The sequence below is a fragment of the Mesoplodon bidens genome (genome assembly GCF_964165515.1).
Source record: "Mesoplodon bidens genome assembly, chromosome: 16".
In the NCBI taxonomy this organism is placed as follows: domain Eukaryota; kingdom Metazoa; phylum Chordata; class Mammalia; order Artiodactyla; family Ziphiidae; genus Mesoplodon; species Mesoplodon bidens.
In genome coordinates, this window is record NC_138173.1 from 9,912,743 (window position 1) to 9,928,093 (window position 15,351).

Genomic DNA, 15,351 nt, shown 5'->3' on the forward strand with positions numbered 1-15,351 from the left:
TAGCCATGTGATACATGTCGCCAATGTTAACTTTGTCTTTTGTCACTTTTTACTTGAAATTTAAACAATTTCAACAATTTCATTCATCCTGAATTCGTCCTAAGGTGAAAATCAAAGATGTGATGCGCTATGATTGTCTCCTCTTGCTCTCTTGTCTCCTTATATCCTAGGATACAGATCTAATGACATTCAACATCTCTGTACACCGGTCGTGGTGGCGGGAACATGGGCCTGGCTGTGTCCGAAGAGTGCTGCCCCCGTCAGCCCACGGCATGGTGGACGATTACACGTATGTCTCCGTCACCGGCTGCATCGTTGACTTCCAGTACCTGGAGGTCATCCACAGTGCCGTCCAAATACTACTCTCTGTAAGTATCACGTTTTTATCATTGTCCGATCAGGACTCTCTTTAATGGCATTTTATATCTAAACTTTCCGTCCATACGCCCCACCCCCCGCCACCGGCAGATAATGCTGTAGATAAGCACACAGAGAACATCCTTTAAACAATGGAAATAGCAACGATGATGCTAACAGTAGTTATGCTTAATGGCAGGTGACATCTTTTTCCTCTTGGTATCCAGACACTTTGTTTCTAGAACCAGTTCATTGCAGTAGTTTCTAACTTGAGATACAATCCCCACAATTCAGTGGAATAGTACCACCATCCCCCAGAAGTGGTGCATTGCCCATTCACTACTGTGGGCTCTTCTCCTAATATACTTCTACTGTTGCAACTACTTCTAATGCATTCTTTTGTTAAGTCATGTTAGTTCCAAAGAAAGAAGGATGCAAATACACCCAACGTCTTTCTCAATCTAATAAACCTCGTATTTCAAATAATTATTTCTTAAGAAAACAAATTCCTCCAGAGAGTCCTACACATTTTAGTGCCTGAAATTGGTTGTGAGGATACAGTTCCATATAGAGAAACAGAGAGGCAATGGTTTGATTGGACCACAGAAGGCTTATGTGCTAGGAATTCCTTAAAGACATTTTCTTTCCACCAGACTGTCCCAGCCACAGTTTGATCACGCTGTGGAGTGGAATTAATTTAAGATATATACCATCTTCAAGAATGCTGTTTCTTTGAGATCTGACAAGGACTTGGCATTTTGTTTGAGTCAATATACAATAAAGCCGTTCTCACAACGCTTTTCACATGAACCAACCATCTCAGTTCTTCTATCCAGCTGGCTAGAGTTAGAGTCAGAATGAGAAAGACAGGCTCAATAATAAATAAATAGATGACAGGAGTATGAGAGGTGTATGTCAATGAAGAATGTATCTTGGAATTACTTCCTGAAAGAACTTTAGGCGTCCCTGCTAACACTTGCTGTATCTGTTATCTACTGCTGTGTAACAAACTGCTCCAAACTGTAATTACTTAAAACAGTATCAGTGTGTTGCTTAGAGTTCTGTGGCTCAGGAATTTGGGCAGGGCTCAGTTGGGTTGCTCTGCTTCACATGGTACTAGCCAGGTCACTCACGTGAACCTTCCACCAGGAGCTCTGCTGTGGTTAGAATATTCTAGAAGTCCTCACTCATATGTCTGGTGCTGGCTGTTGACCCACATTCTCCTCCACATGGCTTCTCTTTTTGAAGAAAACCTGACAGACGTTCTTACAGCCAGGCTGCTGGGTTCCAAAAAGAGAAGCCCAACATGCAAGCATTTATCAAGCCTCTACTTGAGAGTAATGTCTACTGTTGTCCCATTGGCTACAGCAAGTCATGTGACCAAGCCCAGCATCATTGTGGGAGGGGCCTCTAGAAAGGTGAGAGTATCAGGAGACATGGCTCATTTGGAGCCACCAATGTAGCAGTCTTACCCGCCTTTACATAATTTATTAACTATTACTCTTTAACCTGCATATGTCAAGGTTTAAAATCGTGGTTTAGAGCATATTTGAATTATAATTTTCTAGAAAGACTAAAGACGAGAATAAAAAACTTCAAAGATCTTTTAGTGTTCTAGTTCAATGAAAGGCAAATTCTACCCTAAATTCAAAGAAAGAGGTTGGACCTCAATGCTAAGGAATTTTCTTTCAGAGATGTAACAGGGAATCTGATTATTCTTGGTTTCTATATGCTGTCACTTGTCAACATGTGTTTATCAATCTTTCCCTATTCTCTGGTCTTTCTTTACTCTCCTGGCAGTAACATATGAAATTGTGGCAAACTGTATACGTTTAAATCTCTGAATTAAAAAAAAAACCATGGAGGCAAATTTTCTTTTAAAATGTTTCAGACTATTTTAAGGTGAAAGAGTACTCTATCTTCATGTCCTAGGTTCTAAAGGTTCTTACTAAATTTTGTAACACTGAAACATTTTTCTAGAATCCTTCATGTGTGAACAGATTCCCCTCCTTAAAAAAATTCATAGAAAATTGCTAAGCCATGAAAACTGTGGCATGATGGCATGATTTCCAAGTTTTTATAATGCAGTAGAATGCTGTAGAATCAAAAAGTCATTTCTCCATAGTAACTCCAATTCAAATGAACAACAAAGTGAAAGTATTTATATGATAAGAAGCTGAACTAACATTAAAAACCTACTTTAGAGAAAAGTACAAAATAAAGTGTATGTTGCCACCTACAAGTACTTGTCACTTATAAATTAATTCCTCAGCATATTTGTTTAGCGAACGTTCAAAGCTGTCCACAGGCATACAGAGTCCTCATTATCCTGTTCAGCCTTCCAGCAGTAAAAATATAAGTTGCTGATCTCTGACTTTTCTTGTATAATATACCTGCCAGACAAGATCTTCAATATTTTTTCTTTTTATGTTAAAATGAAATATATCCTGACTTTGTTTCACAACGATCAAATTATGTATTATTGTTGTGGTTGATTGCATATAATTTTCTTGTATTTTCCACTTATTTCATACGAATATGTCTACAATGATTAGAACTGTGATCTTTTTAAATCCGATGATATGGGAATACTTCCTGTATCAGTTGTTTAGCGTGCGCTGAGATGCTTAGCATGTGCTGAGATGTCTTATTAGTGGAAAAAGAAAAAGTAACAGTTGCAAGATTTAACAGCCCCTGCACGGGCAACAACGAAGCACACAGGCAAAGGGCTTTGAGATGAGGCAGGGTCCCAGAGGCCCTGCTGCACCAGGGCTTACCCCTATAATGGCTGAAGGCCCAGGAGTATCTAGAAGGACACAGGGAGGGGCCGGCAAGGGCGGCCAGGTTGGTGGAGAGGGGTGTCAGGGCAGCAGTTCTCTGGCAAGTTGAGAGGGGAGTGTTTGAGTGACTTACCTGCGGATACAGCTCTGATGGTGGACACCACCTGTATGATTGTCCCGCCTAACTGCAGGGCTTGGAACTGGAAGAAATGAAATCCCAGTCATAAGCATTCAACAGGAAATGTGTACAAGCTTGATGGAAACAAACAGACAGAAACAGCAGAGCTCAGCAAGAAGGAATAGGGTCCCGCACAGGACAGTCCCACAGGCTCTGAGAGCATCCGCACCCCACTCAGCTCCGAGGCCTCCTGCCCATTGTGAGCGACACCAAGGTGAAGATCAAGTGGAATCCCAGGAAAGGCTGTGGGCAGTTTGAGCGGAGGAGCCCGTTTAATTTAGGAGGGGATGACGAGTCAAAGGCAGCAGCCGGGATCAGGCTGCGGGACCTCCACCTCACCGGCCCTGCCTGGGTTCCTCTGCTCTGCCTGCTCACCTGAAGCACGGCCAGTCACCTCCTGAGTATTAGTCTCCCTGTCCCAGCTGTGCCCCGCCAGTGTCATGCCTGCACTGTGCTCCTGGAGACACGAGGCGAAAGTGTAAATGTGATTACTCGCTTTCCTTCTGATCACCCTCAGTGATTCCCATCACCTTCGAGATGAAATCCGAATTTGCACCTTGTCCGCTGAGGCCCTCAGGACCTGCCCCTGCCTGATTCCCACCCTGGCCTCCTGACCCTCCCCGACAGGAGCCCAGCCACCACCCATGCAGAGCATGACCTGTTGGCAAGCAAGCCTGCAGCCCAGCCTGCAGCATTCTGCTGGGAATGGGTCCTCCACCCCCAGCTCTTCATCCACCGGCCACGGTCCACAAGTAGACATCTTTCCTCCAAAAGTTCCAGGATATGTTAATTTAATTTTTTAAAATAGACAATACATTCACTTAATTCAGAAACATAAAAATGTGTACGGTGGGGCTTCCCTGGTGGCGCAGTGGCTGAGAGTCCGCCTGCTGATGCAGGGGACACGGGTTCGTGCCCTGGTCCGGGAAGATCCCACGTGCCACGGAGCGGCTGGGCCTGTGAGCCATGGCCGCTGAGCCTGCGCATCCAGAGCCTGTGCTCCGCAACGGGAAAGGCCACAACAGTGAGAGGCCTGCGTACCGCAAAAAAAAAAAAAAAAAAAATTGTGTACGGTGAAAATCCTCCCTCCTTCCCTTGTGTCCCCATTTGCCTGGGTCCCCCATCTCTGCTCCCCATCGGGAAACCCAACCCGTTTTGTTTTGTTTGTTTGTTTAGTGTCATGCATATGACTCCAAAGTGTCTTTAGGCAAATATCAGAAAATGTGACTCTATATTCTTATCTGCCCCTCACAAAAAACAGCATATGATATGCATTCTTCTGAGACTTTCCATTTTTTCACTTATATATTTTGGATATATACACATCAGTGTTTCATTGTTTATTTTAATGGTCCCCTATTGAGGGACATTTGGATTGTTAGCTCACCTAAATATAATGATTTTGGATATATATAACATACAATATATCTAACACAATATATAATATATAGTATAATATAATGTCAATTGTGTATTATAATCATATATTTTATAATTTTTTCCACACATGTTATACTAAATAACTGTGCATGTGTCACTGAGAACATTTCGTAGGCCTATACATCTCATTCATCCCCAGGCTCTACCAGATGGCCTGCCATGTGAGCACACTGTTCTATAGTCATTGAGTCTCTGGTCTGTGTATCTTCCAGAAAGAAAGTTCCTTGAAGGCTGGTATAGTGTCCTTTTTTCCGCTGTTCATTTCTGTGGTCCCAGTCACTAGCAGAGTGATGGCACTAAGTATTTAGTGAATGAATAAATGACCAATGAACACTTCCAACTTCTGAAGTGGGTAAACACAACAGGAAGAATCCATCGATCAAAAACTGGCAGGGGTGAATGCACAGACAAAATGCTGGAGCCAGAGGGAAGATTCCCTTCATCTGGCAAATGGAGGGGATGTAGGCAAAATATTCTGCAGTGCTTGGCAGGAAGCACTCAATAGCTCTGTGTTGCTAACGCTGCTGTTGTTACTACAATTGCTCTTTGCCTGTCCCTGCCCTACCTGGGCTGGTCCTTCTTGAAAGACTAGAGGGATACATCCTGGCGATGCTCTATGTATTGAAACCTTAGTTCATTAATCCCATATCTGACACCTGTTTCCTGCATGAAAAATGTCATTCCTATGATCTTCATGGGACATGAAATCATAAATTTCTATTCTGAGGGCTGAACTTTATTTAATATGTATCTATTTTCCTCATTCTGGTTTCCTAGAATTCTTTCCTACCTATGCATCTCAAGAGCATTTGGCTAACTGAATGTGTTTCAGATTTTCGTGGAGAGTCTCAGAGTCACTACAATGAAACAAGGTTTGAAGTAACCAGTTAAAGACCAGTTGGAGGCTCCTGAGGGCTCTGATCATAATCCCTTATTCACCCTGTATCCGTAATACCTAGGGCTGTACCCAGCTCAGAGTAAGCCACTCACTCAGAGTTGTTCAGTAAATTGTTGTATAAATTCTCTGCATTTTAGTTTTACAATCCACAGAATGCATGATTTGTGTGTGTGTGTGTGTGGTACGCGGGCGTCTCACTGTTGTGGCCTCTCCCGTTGTGGAGCACAGGCTCCGGACGCGCAGGCTCAGCGGCCATGGCTCATGGGCCCAGCCGCTCCGCAGCATGTGGGATCTTCCCGGACCGGGGCACAAACCCTTGTCCCCTGCATCAGCAGGCGGACTCTCAACCACTGCACCACCAGGGAAGCCCCAGAATGCATGATTTTTAAACATTGTACATAATTTAATGTGGCTATGTCTTGATTTTGTTTCATACCATTTGGTAAAGAGAACCTAAACAGAAAATATGCCTTGAAAATTATTTCTGATGCAGATGTTTGGATTGGTGAGGGTACCAGGTGCAGGGAAAAGGAAAGTCAGTCTCCTCCAAGACCATAACTCTACCTTTGAATTTGTTCTTCCACATCCATGTGTTCTTCATTTTGAGAATTTAGCTTATCTTTGTTGCTTTGCTCCCATTAAGGAGAGTATCAAAACAGTTTGTGGTGAAAATTTAAAATTATGTCCACTTAAATTCCAAGCACTGGACTGTACATATTTTCAGATCACTTTGGATTCTCACTCTGGAAATGTAACACCACAGATTTAACGAGGAAACATATACAGTATATGAAATTAAATACTACAGTCCAAAGCACAGCATTTCCCTTTTCTACAAGAGAATATGGATAAAATATTTCTGGTTGCAAAAATCTCCATTATCCTTTAATCTCATTCTGCCATACTCTACTTTACACATTTAATTACCAAAAATCTGAACATGATATCTTACAAATCTAAAATAAAACAAGTGGCTAAAAGTTATATTTGCATCACATATGACAGACAAAGGGTCATTATCCATAGACCTGATGAAATCTTTTAAATGAAGAATAATAACATACACATTTAATAATTAAGTCTATGAAGAATATGAATAAATGTAATCACATGAGAGAAAATCCAAATTATAAAGGTATAATATACGATTATTCTTGATAGCAACTTGATACATGCAAATTAATTTAAAAAATTATTTCACTAACTTAGCAAATTTTTAAAATAATAACATATAGCATTAATAATAAATTGTTACTTGCTTATTGGAAAAAGCATTCTTTACTGCAAGGACCATTAAATGTCCCTACCTTTTGGCCCTGTAACCTCACTCAATGAAGTTTCTCCCAAGAAAATGATTCAACAGAAACAAAGAGCTACCTGCACTATGTTTTTTTTTTTACTGTGACTTATGATAGCAAACCTAGCTAGCTATGTCTAAACATATACTATTAAAGACATAGTACAGCAATTTACAATGTACTGACATGATAATTAGGTAGTAGCAATCATTATGTTAATTTTAAACACCATATATAAGACATGGAAAGGTATTTATGATTTAAATAAGCAATCAAGGAGGAGAGGTAAGATGCAAAAAAAGATGTAGAATTGTGTGTTTTCCCCAAAAATGGTTTTACATGTGTATCACATTTTCATTAATAATTCATGTGTTTCATCATTGCGTGATTTGTGCAGAAGAGTAGAAGAAGTGTTATGATCGTTTTTCTTAGATTATGAAACATTTGCAAATCTCATAATTTTTATTTAATTATTTGGAGGTACTCTTAAATCTTCATTATTACGAGATATTCCATTTCAGTGGACTGCCCAGTTCTGAGGTCAGTAGGTCAGTAATAATGAATATGCAATTTAAGGCCTTTTTTAATTTTCAGGATTCATTATTTGTGGGTAAATAGACCCATATACTCATGTTAACTATTAAACAAGGTATGTATATTTTAAAGGAAGTCATTTTTATAACTGGTAGACAAATCCTAATCTCTAAACCTTTAAAACTCACCTTATCTACATCACTTGAAACTCACCTTATCTACAACTCTTTGGGGCTAATTTTACATATATATAGTCTTGAACCCTCACTGTCAAGATATTTTCATTCATATCTGATAGGTGACAAGTCTCATTCTTTAATGTCTTTGGTGGCTGTCACCATGGTCAGAGCTGGGCATCAGAGTGCCCTGAGAATTGGTTTTCTGTCATGCCTGTGTTCTTTGCATTGCATCTATCTAGTCCCATCATCAGCATTCATCCCTGTTTTCTGTCTTTCATATCAGACATCTTCAGCTTAAAGATAAATTAAAACTCAGTAGAGAAGGGTGAACAGTAACATTAGACCACAAGGTATCCCACGGAATCTTTATCCTCAAAAGACTGTGTGAGTATCTATTCCATCTGCTTAGAGTAAATAGCATGGTCACAGGAGCAGATAATACTATTGCTAATTCAGTAATATACACTCACACAGTGTAAGAATGCAAGTCAAGAAATAAACTTATGAAATAAGTTCCAATTGCTATCAATTGTACCCCTCCAAAAATGCAAATATAATTAAAAGTGGGTTTCTTTTAGGTCTTATTTCTGAGTTAACATTTCATTTATTTAACAAACTGTTAGTATGTGCTTGGAGCTACTCTGAGTGCTTTGCAAATATGAACTCATTTAATGCTCAAAATGACCCGACAAGTAGGTATTATTTTATTTATTTTCAAATGTGAAACTGAGACACACAAAGAGGTTCACTAATTTGCCCAAAGTCACACAGCTTGCGAGTGAGTGAAGCTGGAGCTGACACCCAAGCATGTGGTCTCCAGGGTGCCTGGTCTTGACCGCTTCATTGACCGTCCTCCTGACATTGGAAAGAGAACCTCCAATTTCCTTCCTGCCCTTAGCTGAGATTACTGGTAACCTCTCTCAGGGCTGTAAGGCGGGGAATCTCCTGCTGTGTTGATGGGTTTTACATGGCAGTTTTTAAAGTAATAGAGAGCAATTAATAATTATCTGATAGCTAAAAGATTTGTGGAATGAACAGTTCAAAATGTTTCATTTCACCCTGGAAAACATCTCCTAACCACCTTTTTGTTGTTAAAAAAAATGGAGGATTTCAACACATAAAATGCTAAGTATATCAGACTCTTTTATCTTGTTTGCTTGCTGGGGCATTCCAGGTGCTAGTTAAGAGGAAGGAAATCATCATCAACCTCTCCTGCCCTAAATTCTTCCCCCATTCATCCTGTCCCAAATAATCCATTTTTGTAGGAAATGGATGATTTCTGCTCGCATCAAATTTTGGGCAGTTTCTGAGCACTACCAAGAAGGATCAAGTATTTAGATCAGTTACTCCTCTGCACAGACTCTGGTCTCTCTATTCAATTCCAGCCTCAGAAAAAGAATCATCAGTTTTTATCTAAAGTTCTGTAAAGGAATCATTTATTGGACCATCAAAATATTGAATAGAGTTTGTGATTGTCGAGGAAGAACTGCTGTGCCAATGATACTAGAAAGGGTTTGGCAGACACCTTTATGTTCAGGAACCAGAGTATATCTGGTTAATAAAATTGTTTGGGTTTGAAAGTGTCTGTTTGGTGAACTGTGATTTTAAGTCATTTCTTTCTCAGTGTTCATGTCTATGCAGTATATGTTCTCTGTCTTTGAAATGTGCATACATTTTTGAAGGCTTTATTGAAATACAATTCATATACCATGCAATTCACCCACTTAATTTTCAGTATATTCACAGATCTGTGTAACCATCACCATAGTCAATTCTAGAAGATATTCATCACCTGAAAAAAAACTATACCCTTTGACTATCACTACCTATCCCCTCTTTCTCTCCAACCCTAAGCAACAGCTAATCTACTTTCTTTCTCTTTAGGTGTGCCTATTATGGACATTCCATATAAATGAAATGATATAATATGTGGTTTCTTTGTTGTCTGGCTTCTTTCATTTAGCATGTTTTCAAGGTTCATCCATGTAGCATGTATCAGAATTTCATTTCTTTTTATGGCTGAAAAATATTCTATCATATAGTTACTTTTAATACTTCTATCTGTTATAGATACATGTACAATATTTAGCAAAAATTTCAGGTTTACAATTCATATGTAGAAGGCCCTCACCTGCCCACTGATAAGACCCTAAGTGGAACTTAGGAAATTCACCATCTGTTTTGTCTACATATATATCCTTGTTTTGGAAACATCTGGGTTTCAGATAGCAATTCTCAGCGCTTAGATGTTTGGTCTTACATAAATCTAACACAGCACTAATGTTGTCTATCACTTGTAAACGGCGTCTATGGGTTTGAGCAACTTAAAACATGCAAACATTTAAAATTCATATCCTCTTATACCATAACATTCTCCTTAATAGTATGTGTATGACTGGATTTTATTCTGTATGTTAATCAGTCATCACAGACACATATGTTTCCAACCACAAATTCGTACAGTTTTCAAATGCTCATGATTATCCCAGACATGTTTGCAGGTCTTCATAAATTATTACTGCTCTACTAGTTTCAAATAATCTGCCAAACATTGATTATTAAATGCAAAAGTGAGTTATAACATTTGGTAGACTTAAATACGATTTTATCAGAGAAATGCAAAGCTTAATTAGAAATCATATCTAGCACAAAACCATTAATACAGGAAATCTGAGTTATGTTTAATAATTAATCAGGGCAAACATTGTGACTGTATGCTTAATGGGGAAATTAGAAACCAGAAAGGTAATTTTAGTAATGCTTTACTTAGGGTAATTTAATGTCATTCAGATGTTGGCAGAGGTTTCCTCTTTAGCCCTAGGTAGGAATAATTATTGGGTTGAAAAAAAGCAGTTTCCATAATAACAAAAGTTAATTCAAAAACATTTACCCTTTTCCTTTAGAAGACCAAATTGCGTATAAATTCGCTAAAGAAAATCTTATGTCACTTTTTGTATTCTTTCTAAATGAAAACAGGCAGTGTATCATTCATTCAAAAAAACATACCCAGGAAGCCCCTACATTATACAAAGCACTGTGCTAGGAGCTTTGGGCATGAGAGGAGGGATCTGAATTTCAAGGACATCTGAAATGAGTTACTGGTGGGCTTACAGTAGTTTTCAATCATGCCACCACAGGGAGAATTAAGAATTCTGAAAATTAATTACCTCGGGATACATAAAAACAATATGTTAAAGCATATCACAAAGTGCAAAAATGGAGACATTCAGGAAAGAAAAAAGAAAATCAGTAGGTTGATTGTCCTAATGAGAAGGTAGAGAAACTCCTTCTGGAGTTCACAATCCCAGGAAACAGAGCTGCCTTGGCCAAAGAGAGGTCCAGACATGCAGGGGTTTTGATTGATTCTTATTACAACTGGTCAAAGGCAAGCTCAGAAGAAACCAAGGTTCAGAGTTCCCATGGCTGCAGCTGAATCCTACAACAAAGGGAACCTTTGGCGACTTCTCACATGTGTTCCAGACAGAAGGAACAGCGTTAAGTAGGGAAATAAAATAAGAAGCCAGGGGAACGGTGGGTAGTTCACTTTGACTTGAGAAAAGAGGATGTGCACGGATGCAGTGGCTTAAGTTGGAAAGAAACCTTGGGGTGAGGAATTTGAATGCCAAGTTAAGGCTTTGGGACTTTACCCTAAGTGAAATCAACCTATTTTGGGTTTATAGGCAGGTCATGACGTACACACAACTCTGAACTAGGGAGGCTATTCTGATAGTTGTGTGTAGGATGGCTCACATCCGCAGGAACACATATCAGGATAGTCTATCATAGTCTGGACCCTTATGTCCCAGAGTGTCCTTGGAACACCTGTCCGACAAATTGAACCTTGAGAAAGATTCCATGGTGACCTAAGTTTGACTGATGTCATGTTATGTCCACTCCTTGGAGATTCACAGTGAAAATGAGCATATTAAAGTTTGAGAAATCCTGCTGTTTTTAAAAAAAAAACCAATCATGAAAAACAAAGACTTGAGGGACTTTTCCAGATTAAAGAAGACTGAGGAAACATGACAATGAAATGAAACGTGTGATACTAGACCAAAATAAAAAAGATCTTTGTGGGAGAGTTGGAAATTGAGTAAAGTCTATGGATTAGACAATAGTGTTGTACCAATGTTAAATTTCCTGGTGTTTATCACTGTACTATGGCTATGTATTAAGATACTAACATTTGAAGAATCAGGGTGAAGGGTATACGGGAATTCTTTGGAGAATTGTTTTCAATTTTTCTGTAAGTCTGAAATTATTTCAAAATGCAACTGAAAATGTTTTTTAATCTAGAAAACTACTGCATTCCCAAACAATTTTCTAAAGGAAACACTTTGGGAAATACTGGCTTAAGGGAAAGTTAGGAAGTGTCAGTAAGAATGGAAATCAAAGGATAGATTTAAAAAACATTACTGAGACTTAGCAGTGAGGGGAGGCAAAGGAGATAAAGCCCAAGAGGGCAGAGGGGTCTGCATCCACATGGCAGCTGGGGGAAGAGCCGCTCTGACAGAGAGAACAAACAAGTTTAGATTTGGACACATGCTGAATCCTGACTCTTCTTTCTCGTAACATTTTTAAGGTACATCTGTATTTTTAAAACCTAATTACCTGTTGCGATAAAGAACTGCCCTCTCTTGCTCGTTCAATCTGTATAGCCTCCCTATGGCAATAAGTGACTGGGAATGGAAAATTAGAGACAAAATTGTCCAAAAGAATTCACAAGAATCCCAATATGTAAGAATTTTTGAAAACATGGGCTTATTTTGTATTTTTGTAGCATTCAGGGCTAAACAATAGCAGTCATTTTGTTAAGGTTGTTGGCATTCTCCACTTAAAATATGGTCCCTGGAAAGTTTGAAGAAGGCTCCTCAGATTTTAACACTCTAGTATCATTAGTAAGTACATGATCATTCACATTCATTTTTCTACAGATTGTAAAACAATACGAGCGCAAGGTGATTTTTTTTAACTTATATTCTCTTTACCCAGCAGTCAGAAACATCTCCAAGCCAAATAACAGATGAAAAGTGAAAACAGCACCTTGTGGCCAAAGCATCAAGATTATCGTCTGAATTTTTAGCTTTCATATACATGTTTATTTTTGTGAAAACTTATCAATATAATGCCTTGCGAATTTAATTATACAGAACCTTCGGGGAATAGATTGTTCTGAAAATCTAAACACAGGAACTGTTTTTAGTGTTGAAACTTTCTAAATTTTAACGTTTAATTTAGTCAAGGCAGGGACCCATGGAATGCTCTTCGTCAAGGGGGTATCATAATGAGACATGTGCTTAAGGAAGGTGAATTAGGTAGCGGTTGTAGCCTTGAGTTCAGGAGACACAGAGCTGGGAGAACAGCCGTGCAGGCAGCTGAGAGATAATGAAGCCTGAGCTAGAATAGAGTGAGGCCAATGACACCAAAGAAACAGAAGGGGTGGGGGAGGGAAGGAGTGGGAGTGTGGGATGAGCAGATGTAAACTATTATATATAGAATGGATAAACAACAAGGTCCTACTGTAGAGCACAGGAAACTGTATTCAATATCCTGTGATGAACCATAATGGAAAAGCATATTTTAAAAAAAGAATGTCTATATGTATATAACTGAGTCAGTTTGCTGCACAACATCGTGAATCACCTATACTTCAATTAAAAAAATAAAATTATTAAAAAAAAAAGAAACAGAAGGGAGAGAGATCAAGTCAGGAGAACTTGGTCACTCATTAGATAAGAAAGCAATAGAAAGGGAAATCGCAAAGATAACACTCAGATTTTGAGCCCAATTGACAAGTAAAATTGCAATAACATTACAGAAAGAGAGGAGTCATGAGTAGAGGCTCATTGGGGGTACATCTAAGTTATTTCATTCAGTATATCGCATAATAAAAAAAACTATGAGTGTGTTTCATTTTAATTGGAGGAGGAAAGTAAAAGAATGTTTCCTGTCAATCAGAAAATCTGGTCAGTGCCGGGAAGCATGAAGCCTTGGGGCCTGGTGATGAGGGTGGAGGGATGGCTGACTGGAAACGGACCAGGTCAGAAAGCATTTAGCGCTTTACGGCTACTATTTTCTACCGTTGCTCACTTTCTAGTTTTGTTTTGTTTTGTTTTCCTATTTTTCCTAGTAGGTTTGTTCTAGCATAAAAAAGGAAAAACAATTTTTTTTTTTGCTTTTTTTTTTTTTCACCTCAAGAGCTTAGCAACATGCCTTGGACATAACAGGCTCTCAATGTCTTATTGCAAATGACTGGTTTGTAAGACATTCATACAGGGAAGCAAAGCTAAGCCAGCCAATGGCAGAGACTCGAAAGTCATATGAAGGAGAAATACACTGTGCTGTGAAGGGGTGAGTTGGAGTGTGTTGTGCTGTCTGTAATTCACCTTAGCACAGTATAGCATGCGTGCTATGTACGTGTATTAGTGTTACTACACACACTGGGGGCGGGGCTAGAGGTGGTTCTGTCTGGTGGGTTCCCACTTCCAGCACCCTAATCACAGGGTCGACCCTAAACAAAAGCCCATGTGTCAGAGGCAGCTTCCAAAAGCCATCAGCCTCTCTTCTCTAATCAACACCAGACAGAGTTTATTTAGCATACTTGATAATAGAAATGTTGCTTTATTGGTGACATGAATGGTTCTCAAGTGATGTGCCTTGGCTAGAAATATTCTTCAAGCACTCATGCTGCTTTGCACACACCACACAGAGCATGTGAGTCTAGTGAGTCTACTGGCCCTACATGCTGGGGAACAGGGCTCTAGAGTGTGGGTTCACACCAGCCCTTTGTTCAGATACTTGAGGACTCTGCTGCCAGACTCCAACTCAAAGCAAGGCTGCATCTTGCTGCTAGAATATTGTTGGCAGCAGCTTTTCAGATGCCCCCCAAAAACAGAAAGCTGGGACTTCATTGAGCTTGCAGAACAGGTTTTGTGACTGGTTTTGTGCTATTTGCTAATAAATATTGGTATGTGTGTGGCAGAGGTTGTACTGAGACTTGCTTGCTTTTAGGTAGTAAGTTTGTGAGAGAGAAAAACTTTGGCCCTTGACATCTCTAAATATCTATTCAAAAAAAGGACTTAGTGACTGTAAATGATCAAACTGGTTTATTCAATACTTATCAGAGAAGGCGTATCCTAGGAAGTGGCATTTGAGCAGAGACACAAAAGAAGTCATTTAAAGTGTGGGTCTAGGAATATTCCAGAGGAAACAGAAAGATTCACATGGCTGGAACTTAGACAATACAGGAGAGTGATGAAAGATGAAATCAGAGAAGTTGGTAGAGGTTAAAGAAGACGTGGTACAGAATTTGAGTTCGATTATAAAATGCTGGGAAGATATTACTGTGTTTCAATCAGGAGAGTGGCATGATCTATATTTAGAAAAGCAACTCTGGAGCTGCTTAGAGAATGGATTGGAGGAGAATAAGAGTGGAAGAAAAGAAACTAATTTGTAGGCTCTTGCAACAGATTGCATGGGAGAAGATGATGGCTTGGACTTGGGTGGTAGCAATAGAGATAGAAATGTCTAGATGGTGGTTCTTGCAGGAAGAGAAGCAGTGGCCCATGAGGAAAAGGAAGAAATAAGGATGGAGCTTGGGGTTTGGATTTGAGCTGTGGGGTAGATGATGCTACTAGTTACCGAGATGAGAGAGTCTGGGAATTTTGCTCCACTGGTAAATTTTCTC

General features: G+C 39.4%; 1 protein-coding gene across 1 annotated transcript in view; it reads left to right on the forward strand.

Annotated features, from left to right (window-relative positions):
- NKAIN3 (sodium/potassium transporting ATPase interacting 3) overlaps positions 1–15,351 on the forward strand; it is a gene marked incomplete at both ends in the record, with an annotated part of 516,754 nt that overhangs the window by 391,363 nt on the left and 110,040 nt on the right. Inside the window, one exon of the mRNA XM_081258399.1 lies at positions 171–368. Coding sequence (XP_081114525.1) covers positions 171–368 — 198 coding nt within the window. The remainder of the gene's footprint in view (positions 1–170; positions 369–15,351) is intronic.